At 39.0% G+C, this 18,021-nt stretch overlaps 1 protein-coding gene across 1 annotated transcript in view; it reads right to left on the reverse strand.

Annotated features, from left to right (window-relative positions):
* The window catches only part of LOC311486765 (serine/threonine-protein kinase 3/4-like), a 28,725-nt gene that overhangs the window by 8,594 nt on the left and 2,110 nt on the right, over window positions 1-18,021 (reverse strand). The window contains exons 3-11 of the mRNA XM_084542757.1: window positions 16,262-16,342; window positions 14,007-14,135; window positions 12,835-12,949; window positions 12,223-12,387; window positions 11,102-11,269; window positions 10,811-10,948; window positions 10,462-10,587; window positions 9,375-9,576; window positions 361-512 (exon numbers count right to left, since the gene is read on the reverse strand). Coding sequence (XP_084398883.1) covers window positions 361-512; window positions 9,375-9,576; window positions 10,462-10,587; window positions 10,811-10,948; window positions 11,102-11,269; window positions 12,223-12,387; window positions 12,835-12,949; window positions 14,007-14,135; window positions 16,262-16,342 — 1,276 coding nt within the window. The remainder of the gene's footprint in view (window positions 1-360; window positions 513-9,374; window positions 9,577-10,461; window positions 10,588-10,810; window positions 10,949-11,101; window positions 11,270-12,222; window positions 12,388-12,834; window positions 12,950-14,006; window positions 14,136-16,261; window positions 16,343-18,021) is intronic.

Genomic DNA, 18,021 nt, shown 5'->3' on the forward strand with positions numbered 1-18,021 from the left:
TGAAATCAAATCAGAATCTTGAGAATTGGACTCAAATTAATTCAGGAAGTCGGAGGCGATGCCCAAGTCGATACCCAAGCCGATACCTTTCTCTCTACCTTCCTTGTTGAATCCCCTCAAAGTCACAGAGTGTGACGTCATGTCAAGAGCATCATTTAATGGAAGTGATAACGTTAAAAGTGTACAATTCTGATGGGTTGTAAAAATTTGACCCAGTTCAGAGTTGGAACCGTTTTTTTGGCCCACCCCTAAAGCACACTGTTACCATGAGAATGTGTCCTTTTAGTATATAATAACACCAGGATACCAGCACACAGATGAATGTAGACCTTTACTGCTGACGAGCAGCTACCAACTCACCACTTCAAGATCTCCCTCGCTGGGCAGTTTGCGGTTGTCTGCGTTGTTTTCTCCTCTCCCTCCTCCATCGTTGTGACTGTTGGCCTCCTTCTCTTTCTGCTCAAAGTACTCCAGGAAGGACGGCTTGGCTGGCTGCATCGTCTCATCTCTCCCTGTAAAACACAACCAATCAGTTCAACAGTCACACAACTACAGAATATGCACAGGAGTCGTAAACCACGTGTGCAGTTAAAACACAAAGACACAAGCAAGAAAGATTTATAGGAACTGATACAACAGTCGACTAAACATAATTGCTAGTACACAAACCCCACCTACAGGAGGATTTAGGCTTGGCTAGCATATTGGGTTGGTTCACTTTAATATTTCTGGAGAATACAATGAAAAGCTCTAAGTGTTTAGACATGTAAGGCATCTAGTGTTGCTACAAACGACCAGTGAAGCATTGCATTATTAAAGCGGCAATAAGCACGGAACAAGATTACTATAACATATCTGCAATAATGTGGTACAGACAACAGAGGCTTCAGTGTACCAGTGGACAAAAACAACACAAATACATGCAACAAATAATGCATGTTGAAGCAACTACGCAACATGCAGCTGAGCACATGTGTTGCAGATGTAATTAGGTATTTATTTTACTGATAGTTGTTATCTGACATGATTAAAAGACCTTGCTGAAGTGTCACCAAGACACTCATATTTATAGCTGACCGTAAACAAAATAGACGCTTGACAAAACTCAATTTTGAAAATAGGAAAAGTCAGTATAATTGTAATATAGCAATATAAAGATATTTCTGAGTGACCTGGACGGACAGATTATATCTCAGATGTAAATGTTGCTGATACCTTGAGTGAAGCTGTAGAATGTAAATGCATGTAAAAATGACGCAGTTAATTACCTTAATGTGTCTTTTAAAGCCACTGAGTCACTGTGAGATGCCATGAGGGCCTTAATGTATTTTGGAACTCAAGGAGATGAACACAGTTTTTTTAAGCTTTAAATTATTTTTTAGTAGCATCTACATTCATTATTAACTATAGTGGATGGAAACATGCAGTGATTTGTGCTATATTTGGACGAAAGCTATAAAAATGTATAAATCATTGATTAGTTGAATTAAATGGCTGTACTTCTTGATTTTACATCACAATAAAATAAACACTTGAGGGGCGGGGGAGCATCTAGGAGAATACAAGGAAGAGAAGGAAAGTCTTTATGAATCTCCAGGGCAGGAAATTTTTGTTTATTTAAGATTGGGTCGAGACTCAGATCGATTAATTTCAGACTTCATTGAATTTCAACCTTTTAAAACATTCTTTATGCAGTGTTGAATTATGCAGTGATTTTAATCCTATAGTTTTGGAGTAACGGTCAACAAAAGCAATCTTGCCCATGAACCACAAAGCAAAATAAATTCCACAAAAAATGAACAGGTGACGAAGTTTCTTACTGTGAGTTTGTTTCATTGTGTGTCTGCCTCCTAAAGATCCATCATTATACCACACCACTAAACAAGAAAGCCATCAGTCGTTTATGTCAGAAAGACATCTGATGAATATTTCCATTCCTTCATTCCATTCATTTGTGCGCCTGGCTTGGTAACGATGACTAATGCCTAACATCTCATTGGCGATCTCACTTGTGGCTCTGAGATTTGTTTCCATTCAAGCACAAAATCAATTTAGAGTCTGGTGACGCCTCTGAAAAGAATTAACGACTGTTTATTCTTCATTTGTGCTGCCAGGGGCCTCCACGGTGAATCAGGCTGCCAAAGAGCAGACGTTGGAAAAGTCATTGTTTAAACAATGGAAGCCTGAGTTTTCCCAATATGGAGATTTTTTTTCGACATTATCAGATGACGGGAGGTCAGGCCCATAAACATCCATGATCTAATGTATCTTTGATTCCACTTTGGCATCTAGTGTTGTTTGGTAACTTGAGCAATTATTTGACTGGTCAAAGACTCATTCCAACTGTGCTTCACATTGTTGGAAGCTGTGACCTGCTGTGCTTTTTTTTGGGGGGGGGGGGTTGCTATGCTGACTCCCTGTGGAGGCAAGGACGTTAGTGAGCAGTGTTTGTGTCTATTGATGTTGTTTGTGTAACCAAGACCATTCCCCATTTAATACTTTTACCATCCCATAGTAAATGTCCAAATACAAAATGATTCGCTCATTGCCCATTGCTACAATAGTGGATGTTCCAGACTCCAGTTGCCAAGATAACCATCCATGTGTGAGGGAGATCCAAAACATGACAGAAGTTCCAACTCTGAGAGCACTGTCCAACCTGAGAGCTGATTGATTTAAAAAGTCTGATGAAAAATTCACATGAAAGATGTAAAACTAGAGGGAAAAATACAGTGGAAACACCACAAATCTCTGGAACCAAAAACAACATTACTTTTAAGTAAAACTGTTTTGGAACTGAAATATCTCTAAATCTCTAAACCCTGTGAATCGTAATCTTATCGATCAAGAAACCAGTAGCGTACAGCCAACACCACTATCGCTCCATCTGGGTTCACCTGACACTCTAAGCCCGCTGCCAGCATGGTGAATTCAGTGATAGGAACTAAAGTAATGCACAAGGTTTCCTTAAAGGTTTGCAGAACTCTGTGTTTGAATCATATGTCGATCAACTAAATCAGTCAGAGTTGAGATAAATTGAACTTCGCCCACTTCACGTCTCAAAAGTTTTTTTCCTCTATATTTGCTACAACTGTCTGAATTTCATTAACATCCACGGCCTCTTGTTGCTACATCCCTGCTCATCCCTTTCTTTACCCAGAGCGGCTTTTCCCTCCTGTCCTTCAGCTGTTCCGGCTTTTATGTAAACCAGTTTAAGAAGTGTTTTGGGGCTTCTACTCCAACAAGTTTCTTCCAAAAACCATGCGACCTAAGTGTTAGAGTCTAAGTATTTAAATGTGCTAACAAACCACAGGAGGTTTTTAAACATGAGTTTTCACTATAAACTTGAGCCTGAGAGCTCAGAGGAGGGGGAAAAATGTAATAGTCAAACTTTTATGGAGCCCAGTATAAAAGTTTTATAACATCCATTATGCACACTTTAAATAAATCAGACTTTAGAGCTGATACTCAAGCACACACTGAGCCACATCTTGGTCCAAATCCCATCTCTGTGTAGCTGAGAGATCTATCTATGAAGCAAACTAGAAACAAAACAAAAACTCAGACTACTAGGCGACCAAAGGAGGACATGCACTATTCTATTTTTTCCTCAGCATTTGTTCAAGTAAGGAAACATGTTTCCATATACTGTATATAATTCTTCCTTTGCTGTCCACAATGAATGCCAAAAAACATAAATCTAACTATAAAATAGATAAATAATAATATGAAATAAAGACTTTTTTGGGGTATACCACATCAGCTGTGTGTGCGACAGCCAGCAATGAGTGAGCAATTATACATGTTTGACCAGTAGACAGTCAAGGCAAAGAAAACAAAACTGATGCAATGCAACAAAAATTCATGTGATAATTTGACCAATTCTGCCACAGCCGCACCTTCAATAAAATATTCTTGTGACAATCAGGCTGCAGACAGAGAGGTCAGGGAAAAGACGACGGTGTTCAGAACTTTACTACGACAAACAACAGGCACCAGAAAACTTGCAGCTGCAACTGGGCAGATAATTGTAACATTAAATTGTGGCACTGGACGGTTTGGCCAGACTGCCTGACTCTCTCTGCTGATGAGGTCCAAGCCATAGGGACAGAAATAAAAATAGGAGCAGCAAAAAACTTTCGGCTATTACCATTTCCTCACCCACTGACAAGCCCATTATTTCTGAGCACTAATCTGCTCTGCTGTCCGACCACAGCAGGCACACTGGAGCAGGACGGTGAAACTGTGGTGGTGTTTACTTTGAGTTAAAAAGTAGAACTTGGCAGAAGTTTGCAAGTTTTAATTTGCTTATTTCAGTTAAAGGAAGCGCAGAAATCGGGCAGATGACATGTTCAACTCCGGGGGCAATTTTCAAATTCACGTGGACGTCTAAAAAAATTGCAGTTCCTCTACTGTCCACTAGAGACAGCCTCGGACTGAAAATCCATTCCCACAGACTGATCAATATGTGTCAATATATGTTTACAGCCTAGCAGAAATATGTGTTTTGGTCTTTAAAGCTAATTTCCCCATTCATTCCAACTGTACAGGGAGAACGTCACACTGAGCTTCAAAGCTCAGGACACCTATGGGCAATGTCACAGTGGGTTTGTTCAATTCAAATGTTATTTTGGTACAGGCCTTGGTAGATTAAACGCGCTCTCTGGCAGTGTTACTTCTTTGTTCTACCCACAAAATGCTGCTGTCTCTAAAACTCGAACATAAACCAAACGACTGAGTTTGAACAGTTTGAACTTAAAGTGAAGACAACACTGACTGGAGTCTTTAGGACATTCATCTCCTCCTGCAAAATGCAAAATTAAATGTTAAGTAAAAAGCTGTGTCAGATGAGCAGCTATTCAAGCTTTTTAAATGAGCACCCAAAATACTGTTTTAATTTGAAGACAGCACAAAGTTCTCTGTGTTGTCCGCACTAAATAAGAACAAACACACTACCTAAAGCAATTTGAGTATTAGAGACCACTGTTGTAGCTAAGAGAGATGGGAAACTCCATTTAAATAATTAATTTTGTAAACATAATGTTCCAGCTGGATGCATCTCAAACAACAAATGGAAAGTTCGAACCACTCTCACTTCATGCTGCCAGCTCATGTTCATGTAAGATTTGAGAGAACAAAAGTGACCAGTGTAGTAACTGCGTCTACCCATTTTGTGTTCATCACGGCCTTCGTCTAATTCCTGGAGGGAGTAATAACAGAAGAACAATCTACATGTTGAAATAACACTTCTTATCAGCTTGGCTCTGATTAATGTCTGAATTGTAGTTGTAAAACACCAACATCTCATTAAACGAAAAATTACAGTACGACTCAGAAAAAAACATCACTCTACTCTAGAGATCAAAATTACCATGAAGAACTGCAATTATTAACTTAGGTCAGGTTAATACACCAGTCTGTTTTCATAAAGCTCCTGGAGACATTTATTTATTTCACATCTGTATCTTTAGTTACTTTCTGCCATCTGTCTGCTATCAGCTTTCTAACAAAGGCAGATGCTTATATACTGTATGTGAACTAATTTGCCAGTTCATTAGGTACACTAGTGAAAACATTATATAACAGTCCTGCACTAAATGTTCAGCTTTTATTTAGCATTTCTTTAAAATAACTTAGCGAGTTGTTGACGTATTGTGTTGTACGGACATATGTTCCTATTATTTTGACATGTGTTGTACGGACATATGTCCCTATTATTTTGACATGTGTTGTACGGACATATGTCCCTATTATTTTGACATGTGTTGTACGGACATATGTTCCTATTATTTTGACAATTCCGTTTCAGCCAGTGGGCTAGGCTAAACAACAGAAATGTTACAGATGAATTACCACCTACCAATCAACATAAACTAAACATGAGAATAGTCAAGAGTGCATTTGGAAATATTTCAGTTTTTAAAATATTTCACAAAACTAATGTCATTAATTCCACAGATTTGTGGGATTTCCTCATTATTTTCCCTCTAGTTGCACATCTTTCATATGTCTTCGTACTTTTTAAATCCAGTCATCTTTCAGTCCTGACAGTGCTCTCATGTTGGAGTTTACATGATGTTTTGGATCTCGCTCACACGTGGACTAATTTCGCTGCGTGGTCTTGCAAGATTTGTCACGTGAAATCAAATTCTAGCAAGAGGATGCAGGAAATGGTGTGTATTTTAAAAATCCATCCCAGGGTATTATAAATCAATATGGGATCTTTCAAATCAAGATCGATTTGGATCGGAACATCAATTTAAACCCAGCCCTACAAATTTATCACTTAATCACTTGGCCTGTAAAAAATATGTCTTTTATAATGTCCCAAACCCAGCACTGACGTTTAGATTGTTTGTTTAATGGCTAACTGTCCCAATTTCCCAAAACTGTTTATGTTCGAGAAGTTGGAACCGATAAATGTTTGGAATTTACTTCTAAAAAAAAAATGACTCAAAACAGCTGAAACCTTACAGAAAGATAAATGTCTCATTAGTCTGTTGGAAAAATAAACCTTAAAACTCCATTCGCCAGGAAATCCAAAGTGTGGAAATAATATTTTTATTCAACCATTTTTTTCTGAATAGGTTTTCAATATATAAATCGTTCTGGGTACATTTGTATCTTTGTCATTTAACAAACCCATCCTGACTGTGATAGAGCTGGAGAACAAGAGAGACTGGAGGTTTCTACTGTGGATTCTTGTGAGACAGGGTTGGTGGTTAATCAGTGTAAATTAAAAGGCTTTTTATTTTTCTCTACCATTAGGGAGGATCAATATGTGATCTAATACCCTGATCCTCAGGGCTCCTTCAGCTTCAGACCATGGTCATTAGGTTGGGACACACAACTTTAAACAAAAACGCACAAACGGTAAAAGACACAACAGAGAAACACAGACGCGCCACAAGAACTGAAGGATACTGGGGTTCTAATGAAATTAAGAACTCAAATGCTCCTGTGTTAATGCAGTTTAAGCTGCTGCCAGTGGAGATCCATACTAACACAATAATGGGACATCAGACAGGAGACAATGTGAGTGTGTATTTATGAGCGTGTGATCAAGTTTTTTAACTGTGGCTGTGCATGCATTCATATTAACTGTGGTCATCTTTAAGTTGAGTCCAGCTGTTTGAGATGGTTCCCGATGATTTCAGAGCTTTTTAACTGACTCAGCAGAGTGACTCAAAGCAATGATCAGCATTCATGTGTTCCTTGGAAGGCAGAGACACACCATGCAGACAGTTGGCCGCTAACCAGTGTTGGGAAGTTGAGGAGCATCCATGGCTCTAGTTTTGGTTTAATTGTAGGGCTGGGTATCGTTACTGATCTCCTGAATGGATTCATTTTGATTCAATGTCGTTTTATTTAGAGATATATCGGTTTCTAAACTATTTTACTTAAAACTTAAACTAATGTTGGCATCGGTTCTAGAGATTTGTATTATTTCCACAATATTTATGTCACACTTTTTAAATACAGCCAAAGCATGTGGACCTCCTCCTGGGGCTGGCTGCAGCGTAGGTCATATTAGTGGATGAGACATGGGCCAAACTACAAGACTAAAGTACACATCAAATATTTGTTTTTCAAAGATAGTTTCTGTCATTTGAGGTAGTTAATATATTGCTGATGCATGTTTACCATGTGCATCATCCATTTTCTCTGTAGTCAGGTATGTACCGGGTGGTGGTTGTCTGCAGTCTTTGTGGTGTGTTTAAGTGCTATTTATTGGTTTAGACAAGGCGATGTGGCAGTCAAGCTTTGTTGGTGGTAATTAGCCGACGGTATTTAGTCTGATGCTGGTTTAGTCAGGGCCTTTAGGGGCAGTAAACGTTACAGAGCTCACCTCATTAGATGCAGTGTAGCCCTGATATTATGACAAGGCACAATGGCTGTGTTTTCATCAGGAAGTATCCTGGTGGCGTTCAGACACTTGCAGTGTGTGAATTACAGGAGTCACACAGAGCAAAAGGCAGATAAACTCACACATCCAAACTCGCTGGGCTTTAGTGTCTCACTGGGGTTAATTCTTTGCTTACACAAACAAACACATAAAAACACACCCACAGAATGCCAGCACTGATGAACTGATTCCAACTCTTACTGAAACTCACTTCCAAAGGCACCCGATACATCCAACGCTTCTAACTCCCACATCGCAAATAGACTCCAACAGACGCTCGCTGCATTAACATATTTGCTCAATAAATGACAATCCAGCAGAAGTTAATGCATTCATTGCAACAACTCCGATTCTGTCTGAAGTTGTATGTCATTTTAACTTCTGGGTACGTTTGCTTCCGTCAACCTGCGCTACTAAATCAAACAGTAGAAACAGACATTTACTGCTGCAGATTGCAATAATTAACCAGTGGGGTTCAGCTCATTATAATTTTATAATTTTAGTAATTGCAGTGATACAAACACACATCTGTCTCTGAGAATTATGTATAAAAATCCAGTAAAATTCAGGCCCCAATCAAAGGGGACAATTCTCACCTAAACAACACAGCAGGGACCCAGCAGAGCTCTGGTGCTGAGGATGAACAGGCTCAGAAAACCATTATGCTGCTATTAAAATGTCAGAACAGACTTTGAAAGCCATTAACCTCCGTTATTGCTGGATGAGTACATTCATTTCCTGTGTAAGAAAATAAAGTAGGATGCAACGCAAACAACAACACAGTGATCTTTCAGTGGCCACGTGAGGCAGGTGATGGTTACACTGCTCCCCCTCGTGGATAAAAGAATATCTACAGCTGCTCTTTCTCTGTTGACAGTAAAAATACTCCACGTAACATGCATTCGATCAACATAATGCCACCGTTGCCTTCAGGCTTGCTCTGGGGGGGTTATAAACAAAATAAAGCTGAAACTATGCAAATTTAAATTGTCCGAGGTTGGATTTACAGTGACGGAGAAGTTAAAAATCTATTTTAAATTAACAGCCAAATGTTTCTCTTTAGAACAAATGTTTATAGAGACCATGCAACGCTATCAGAAACAGCTTAAAATGTTCTAAAGTTTACAAAAGAACAAAATGCATTATTTTTATGTCTAAATATCAATCTAACATGAAACAGGGACTTAAAGTGCTGAGATTGAAATTCAGATGAACATCATCCTGTGGAAATATCTGACTGATCCCAAACTCATCCTGTATAATGTGACAACAAGCCCTAGAATAATGAGTCCTGTGTTTTTCACTACACTTTGTCTGAAGTTAGTTGACTAAAAAAGTTTTTCATGGCATCATGTACAGAACCATTCTCACTCTGGCTTTGTTGCCTAAATTCCTCAAGATTTTTTTTAAATTTAATTTGATTAATCAACAGAGACCTAACTGATAACTGCCGGGTATGGGGACTTACTTTTCATAGTACCAGCTTCTTCCTCATCCTCGTCGTCAGAGTTGATGACCATGGTGCCCAGCTGTGACTGCATGGTTCCCATGTCTTCGTGTTCAATCATAGTCCGTGCTGTACCACTCGCTGATGAACCAGCAGCCCGGATGGTTCCTGAGTCCTCTGTTCCTGCCCGCACCATCGTCCCCTGGTCGACCTCATCCTCATCCTGCAACACACAAAGAGTTAAGTGACTTAACTCTACTCCAGCTGCAAGTATAAATTTATTACATGGTTTATGCCTGAAAGGTTAAAAATCCAAACCAGGTTAATAAAATAACAAATCGTCTGTTAAGTTTGTGTCTTTTTCAGTTCCAGGTCCATGTTTTGTAAAAGTTTAATCAGGAATGTGGTCACAGGTCACTCTGTTGTTGTAACTACACGTCTCTACTCTTTTTCCTATTACAGTGATATCAGCAAAATTTCCTGTTCAACAGCCTCGAGTAGCCAACTCGTATTTATTCAGTTCTTATCACAATCCAAGTCTGGTAACACTCCATCTGGATTTCATTATGAGATGTGTTTCAACTGAAACAGAGATAAAAAATACCAATCAGAGCCTTTTAGCTGTAAACAAATTCAACTCCACGCCGCTCAGGTGACGTGTATGACTACATCAAACTATTTGATTGGCCCGCGCATAATTTGTTTCCAACATAGCGACTTCAGACCAACTTTCCCCCACAAAACTCTTATGGGTGGAGGAGGTCTGCGAGGAGGTCTGATTTCCATGCTAGTCGCTCTACATTTATTAGCTACAAACTCAAACATGAGCCGCTCAGTTAACATAGTTGAAACAATCAGAGAAGCTCAACACAGCTGACTGGTCGCATCTAGTGTTTCAGCGGCTTAATTACAGAACCACAACCTTACACCAGTGCAGAACGTTTCGGCGTAGGCTTTGTGTAGATTTGTTGTAGGAGTATAAACCCAGCTTTAGTTTGGGTGTAAATCAGTCTCCAGCCTCAGAGAAAGTCTCATCTTTAGTGCAATACTTCAACATGACACTCTCTTCATTTTCAAGCTTTCTGTTTATGATTCTTTAACTCTGTACCGAATTGTCATCATCATTTTCATCTTGTTCCCTCTGCTCCTCTAGCTGCTTCAGTTTGATCTCCATGGCGTCTGTGATCAGGGTTCTGAGGATGGAGTTGGGCTTGGCCGACTTGATAAATGGATGCTAAAGGAGAGAGAGGCAGAGACATGACATATTTTTTCCTTTTTTCCTGACAAGCACAAATACCAGCTAATTTTAAAAATGCATATAAACATGTACTATAATAGCCCAAATATTATTAAGAATGTAATTAAAGTTATTTAATTTGATTTGGTGGACTCTCTGACCAAACACTGGTTTGGTTTCATTTACAGTCAGTAAAACATGTTGAGTAACTGGATTTTACCTGCAACAGCTGCGTGGCTGTCGCCCTGTTCTCTGGGTTTTTCACCAAACACTGGCTGACGAACTCTTGAAACGACGGAGACCACAGATCTGGGTTCCGAAACGTTGGTGGAGGGTTGGTGGGAATCATGAAGATGGCCTGGAAGAGGATGCCGTACAGAATCAGAACAAAGGCATACAAAAAAACATAAAATCTGAATCTTGTCTTGTATTCAGGCCAAAGCAGCAATAAAACACACTTCCTTCCTGTCCTACTTTACACACATAAATACACCGTGACACTCTTCCTCACCCTCATTGGGTGGATGTCGGCATAGGGTGGCTTTCCCTCGGCCATTTCTATAGCTGTAATGCCCAGAGACCAGATGTCAGCCACACAGTTGTAACCGATCTCCTGTATGACCTCTGGAGCCATCCAGAACGGCGTGCCAATGACGGTGTTTCTCTTTGCCATGGTGTCCTGGTGTAGAGAGAAAGACACACATGAAATAATAAAGGGTGACCATGACAGAAATTTGAAACAATGTCTTTTGGTACTGCTGGCTGAGCTACAGGGATTGTGCATTAACTGTGTTTTATTAAGGGGTGCGTGCAAAATGTGTTGCTGAATGTGTGGCCTAGGGGGCTGTGCAAGATTTAACTTAATTACTGTTGGGACTGGGTGGTTAGTTGCGACTGTGGAGGCGTCTATGCAGAAAGCACTGGAGTCCAAGACAAATTGAACTATAAATAGGACTATCCCTAAGTGATAATAAAGTATATTAAAGAAAAGTCTCTACAGTTATGGACCTAGAGAACTGGTGTTAACATGACTACTGTTCAAATAGTTCATAGTGTGACATAAACCAATTAAGATGTGGAGTGAAAATATTGGGGAAACAATATAAATACAGTGGTCCCTCGTTAATGGCGGGAGTTACGTTCTAAAAATAACCTGCAATAGGCGAAATCCGACGTAGTCAGCTTTATTTTTTACAATGATTATACTGTATATGCAAATTTGGCTAGCTGAACGCATTCTGTACTGTACAAGAGACACCGTACGGAGGAGATTGATTGACAATGGTCTACAGTCCCTTAGCCAAGCAGGACGCAGAAAACAATGCGCTGTAAAAAAAAAAAAAAAGCATGCAAAATTGCACTAAAAAATCCGCGAAACTGCGAGGCCGCGAAAGGTGAACCGCGTTATAGCGAGGGACAACTGTATCTGGAACCGATGAAAATTGTTTCAAAACCGGAACCTCTCTAAATGAATGGATTTTAATGAATCTAGTCAAACGAGTAACTTGTGAATCAGAATCAAATCAATTCAGGAAACCGTTAGGGATACCCAGCCCTAGTCAAAAGAGATGTTATAAAAAAAAAAAAAAAAAAGCACATAAACAAAGGTATAATTTTTTTTTTTTTCCTCACAGTGAGCTGTCCAGCGACTCCAAAGTCAGCCAGTTTGGCCTGACCCTCTGAGTTCAGCAGGATGTTGCCTGCTTTGATGTCTCGGTGGATTTTCCTCATGAAGTGGAGATACTCCAGACCCTTCAGAGTCGACTGCACGATGGTGGCTATCTCCTCCTCCGTCAGCTACAAGGTTCACACGAAACACAGAGAGAGAGATAAGGAGAGATCTTGGAACACTGTAAAACAGCCGGTTCCATTTGTCTTAGATTCAAGTTTGTAAAATACTCAGATTAAATCGCATTATTTAGTTTGCACTAGACTGACTAAAAAAGGATGTTACAGTTGCATTTAAGAAAAAAAAGGCTTAAAAAATGCATAATAACTCAGCGGCTTTAATAGAAAGGGTCCAACATTTACAAAAGAAGAAGAAAATGCATTATTTTTAAGTTTAAATAAAAAAATGTTTAAATAAAACATGCAACATGGACTTAAAGTATTGAGATCAAAATAAAGAAGAACCTCATCCCTGCTCATTATTTTCTTTGCTACTCGATACACACCATTAACACACATACTCAAAATCTCATGGACAGTAAGAGAGTGTCTGTGTGTGTTTGAGCATCACGTTACCGTCTTGTTCCGTATTCGGATGATATCAGACACTGATCCGGCACCGCAATATTCCATGACGATCCACAGGTCACTGTTTTTGAAGTAGCTGCCGTAGTACCGCACTACATGGGGACTGAACAGAGAAATAACCACAGATTTATAAAGACACATTGACAGTGATGCAGTCAGTTCTTGTCATAATCAAACAAAATGCTTTTCCAAATAATCAAGCTTTCAGTTGTGATTTAAAAACGCAACAAAAGGACATACCTGATAAAAAATACGCTCACTTGCCAGTTCATTAGGTACACAAGATAAAACATTTTACTATAACAGCCCTGTTCTAAATCTTCTCTTCATGAAGGATCTGGTATTCAGCATTTGCTTCAAATAACAGAGAGCTGTTGATTCAACTGTGGATGGTAGTACTATACTAGTAGTACTATTATTGTGACATCCCCATTATAGTCATAGGGCTAGGCTAAATAACAGAAACACTTTAGTGTTTAATTCAATCCAATTTAACAGCAACACAAACTACATCCTCCAAAATGATCATCCAGCTTAATTACCACCTTTCTGAGACTGTTTCAACATCAACTGAACATGAAGCATGAAGGAGAATTCAGTGCAGGACTGTGACATTAGAATGAATTAACTAGTGTACCTAATGAACTGGCAAGTGAGGATATAATGGTTAAAATGACATGATATCCATCAACACTTAATAAACAAAGTGTGGGTTTCAATTTAAAGCTGGCCTTGGTCAAAACATCTGTGTAGACCGCTTTTACTCACACTTTGTGGAACTACCGGTCTTTTGCTTAGTAGCAGCGGCATTCAGGGGAAACTTTTTTAAAGTCACAAATGAGCGTGTGGTAGCTGTGTGTGTTTACCACAGGCAAGCAGAGTTAGTGGTTTTTTTTTGTCAACAGCTATCTTTTCTAAGGGGTGGAAGGATTAGCTTCTGGAAAACCCCCCCAAAAACCTGATCAAAGTCTGACAGGTCAAACACCTGACAGATAATTGTAAGTGCATTAACCGTACACTTCAATAACAACTAAACTAATCTACAATTCAGTGAAGGTAAACAATCTACAGGAGATGAGCCTGAGATGGTTTCATGTCACACCGGTGATGCTGTCAGAATTGTAATCCTATTTAATCTCACATGAGATGCACAGGAGTACCTGTTACACTGCTGCATAATGGAGATTTCCTTGATGATCTCTTGAAGATCGGACTCCACCGGAACTTGTTTGATGGCAACAATCTCCCCCGTTTCTTTATAATTGGCCTTAAACACACAGCCATAAGACCTGTAAACACAAAGAGAAAGAAAAATTAGGGTTATTCACTACAGAGTTTCTGACCAGTAAATCAATGATAACAATCAATCAATCAATCAATCACTACTTTTTTCATAGTAAAACACTAAGTGATGTTGGTGTTCACTAATCCTGTATTCTCCAACTTAAAAGCAGGATCATTTTACGTTAGAAGTCTTTTTGCATTTCTGCAATTTTACACAAACCAAAGTGACAGTTATCATACACTGTATGGAAAACATTATTATTATTATTATAGAACAATCGATAACGTGATGTTTTTTCTGGACATCCTGTCTGAAAAAGTGGAAGTTGTGTTATACTGTAGTGAAGGATCAGAGACCTATTGTGAAGAGGAGTGTGAAACGCAGGGAAAACAAACAGAGAGCATTTTTTATGCATTAAAAAAAACTGTAAATATTAGAAAGAACTGTGTTTCTTCTGGGTTGAATTGCAGTTTGAAGCTGGTGTTCAAACTAGAGTTGCACGGTACCCACGGTACCAAATCGTAACGGTTCCTACTATACTAGAAATTCTACACGACGGTACTACCGTGGATTACTATAGTACCGGTGCCAGTTTCTGCTACATAGTGGCCGGCTCTACTCACCTCCCGGCTTCTCAACGCATGCTACTCCCTTGTAAACAAACCCACATCGCGACCATGCAACCGAACTACACAGCTGCTGAATGATTGGCAGTTTGCCTGTTATTGGTGACGTCCAGGGATATGATAGGTTGTTTCCGCACGCTGGGTCCGCCCGTCTGTTAGTCTGTTAGCTGATTGGCTGTTCGTGTGTTTCTGCCGGCACGAACGAACTCCATGAAGACAGCTCCGCTTAGATAGAAATTCGCTTCAAAACAAACAACAAGCTAAAGTTCTGTCTCGCCCAGACGCGCGCGCGGCTAACAGTCACAAACACGAGACAACACACTCACCACGGCAGAAGCACCGGGCCGGCATCGTCAGTGGCACCACTAATTTTGCTCAACATTATAAGTAATTAATAAGTATTTATAACTTGTACAAATACATTGCAGTTCATAGAAATAATAATAATAATAAAAAAAGGCTGCAGTATCGCGATAATACCCGGAACCGTGATACTTTGTCTGGTATAGTATCGTGGTTACTCATTTTGGTATCGTGACAACTCTAGTTCAAACTGTCAAATGGTGAATAAGTTGGAACTTGTCATTCATTTGTTTCATTGTGGAAAGTTATTGGAAAAAGTTGTCTAACTTCTGTGCCAATTTATTGAACATAAACTGCCACAGACGTACGCTTTAGCGCGTTGTTCATGATTGAAACCATTAGAGGCAAAACCCGTGTCTGTCAGCCGCTAAGGCACAGTTTAAACATGAAGCCCAAAGCTCAGTTAAAAAGATGAAACATGAATAATTGCGTTGCAGGTCGATTTAAGGTGCGACTCTAAGCGCTCCTGAAAATGTTCAGTGAAGGGCCACAGTGCTCCAAGTAAAAAAATTAAATAAATGTGTGGAGCCCTGTGTTATGATACTGTATTTTGTTATGCTAGGCCTTCTAAATATGAGGAAGTAAAATCTCTCAGCCGTTTGTCATTTTAATGTTTTATCTGATGAGTTTCTCACACCTACGTTGGATATTTTATTTTCACACTTGTTCAGAGTCTCTTCTCACCTACATAAATGAACCCACAAAGAGAAAGTGTCCAAGTTCCAATAAATAAATTTACAGATAAGTGGAAACACTACAGAGTCTCGTGAACACTGGGGCTGCTGGTGGAAAATGAAGATGGATTTACTGGAAGGTCATTATGTTGCTTTATTTGTTGTTGAAATGACTGGCATCGAGCACAGAGTCAATCGGCCGCTCAGAACAGGAAGAGTTGAGAAACAGGATATGAAGAAGAAGTGTTTACGTTGACAGGCCCCAGAGACGGGAGGAGCTTAATGTTGAACGGGGAGGGGAGAAGAAATTAGATGTCGTGACTAACAGAATAAGACGGGGAAAAAAAAGATGATTAATGCAAAAACTAAGGTCCTGTTTAAATGCACAAACACAGACATTTGGAAACTCGGGCTGTGCCTCCCATCAGGACTGACTGAGTTTACGGATGTGTGAGTAAATGACCCACCCTTCACCCAGCTTCTCCAGGACATCAAAGACTTCCTCTGGCTGCTTGGTGAGACTGTCCTCGCTCAGCTTCTTCAGCTGTCTGCAATGACAGAAAGACGTCAGTGAGGAGAAGGTCTCAGTGGTGGGGAATGACCAAGAAGTGACAGGAGATCAGCTAATAATTAATTCATTACCGATAAAAAGCAACAATAACGTCCTTAATCCAGTTATAAGTCTACAAAAAAAATCATCTTCTCTACATGAGTGACAGTAATTATTACTATCTGAATCCTTTTTATCCAAAATAAAACTTCAACAACTTGATACACACATATTCATTAACTTCAATATACAAATATATATTAATTAAACAGTAAAAATACTCTGAAATCTCAGAGCCAACATTTAAAGGCCGTAAATGAAAGAATTAGACGGTCAGTATTCTTCTTTCTTACATATTTTATATTTAATTCCTCTTTTATTTTTAGATGTTACTGATCACTTTTGCTTGCTGCTGAGATGTCAGTAGTACTAGCAAACAACTGATGGATGTTTGAAGTGAAGAGACAAAAATAGTTTTGGTATAAAAACAGGAATAGGTCCAAATGTGTCCTAGATGAAACCCATGAAAGGCGAGGATGACTTAGGATGGCTGCAGGAAGGAGGGAGGAAATATCAAATTAAGTCTAAACTGCTGCGTACAGTCAGTCGGACCACCACCGTAAAAAAAAAAAAAACAATTACAGTCAGTCTCAGCTGTTTAGTGACAAGTAAATAACATCTACTAAATATCAAGTTAGCACGAAGAAAATAAAGCATAAATATAGATTCACAATTCTTGTGAAGTTTATTGTGTACACCAGTGAAAACGTTCAAATAAAACAGTCTTGCATTAATCTTGTCTTTATGAAGGTTCTGGTATTCAGCATTAGTTTCAAATAATTAAGAGAGCCTATTGTTTTGACAACCAGTCATAAGTGTCTCTTGAGTGTCAGGGTCTCTGTTTAATTCATTTTTTTATTAATTTATTGTTTTGATCATTTGGGTTCAGGTTTTTTCAGCAGGCATTGCCACTCACTGATGTATTTAAGTCGTGGATGACGTTGACAAGTTCTTGCAGCCCTACTGCGGTGTCATCTTTTATTCCAAGTATTGCCTTCCCTTCTAAAAATCTGGCACCTACATTACCCAGAATGCAACCTGATCACAGACAGTTAGGTCATAGATCCTCTCTCTATTCCCTATACATATTTAATTAAAAATCCTGCCAACTGTTGGTTTAAAGCTCTTTTAATCATTCATCGATAATTGCTCTGCATAAAATATTTTTTAAAACATTTATCAAGACTACGAATAAAATAAATTGTATTCAGTTTGAAAGAATTTATCAAACAAAAACAAAACATTTAACTAGGTGACGTATTACAGAACAAACAAGTTGAGTTTAGAGATTAATTGATAATGAATTGTTATTTATTGGGAACGCATTTGTCTAAAATAAAACAAAAAACTAATTTAATCCACACCTAATTCAAACTTATTAAATATGTGTTTGTTTTCCTCTGTCTTTAAGAACAAACCCACTGTTTATGGAAGTCAAACAAATCAAATGTGTGTGTGTGCCTGTTGAGAAGCTCATTAATAGAATATCATGCTGCTTTATTGTTTATTGAAGGAAGCTGTTCGCGAGCTCAGTGTGTTTGACAGTAGGAACTGAGGAGTTCCTTTTCTGTCCACTTATCAAGAGGATGTCAGTAAACCACGTCGCTCGGTTGTTAT

Source organism: Chelon labrosus (genome assembly GCF_963514085.1).
Source record: "Chelon labrosus genome assembly, chromosome: 4".
In the NCBI taxonomy this organism is placed as follows: domain Eukaryota; kingdom Metazoa; phylum Chordata; class Actinopteri; order Mugiliformes; family Mugilidae; genus Chelon; species Chelon labrosus.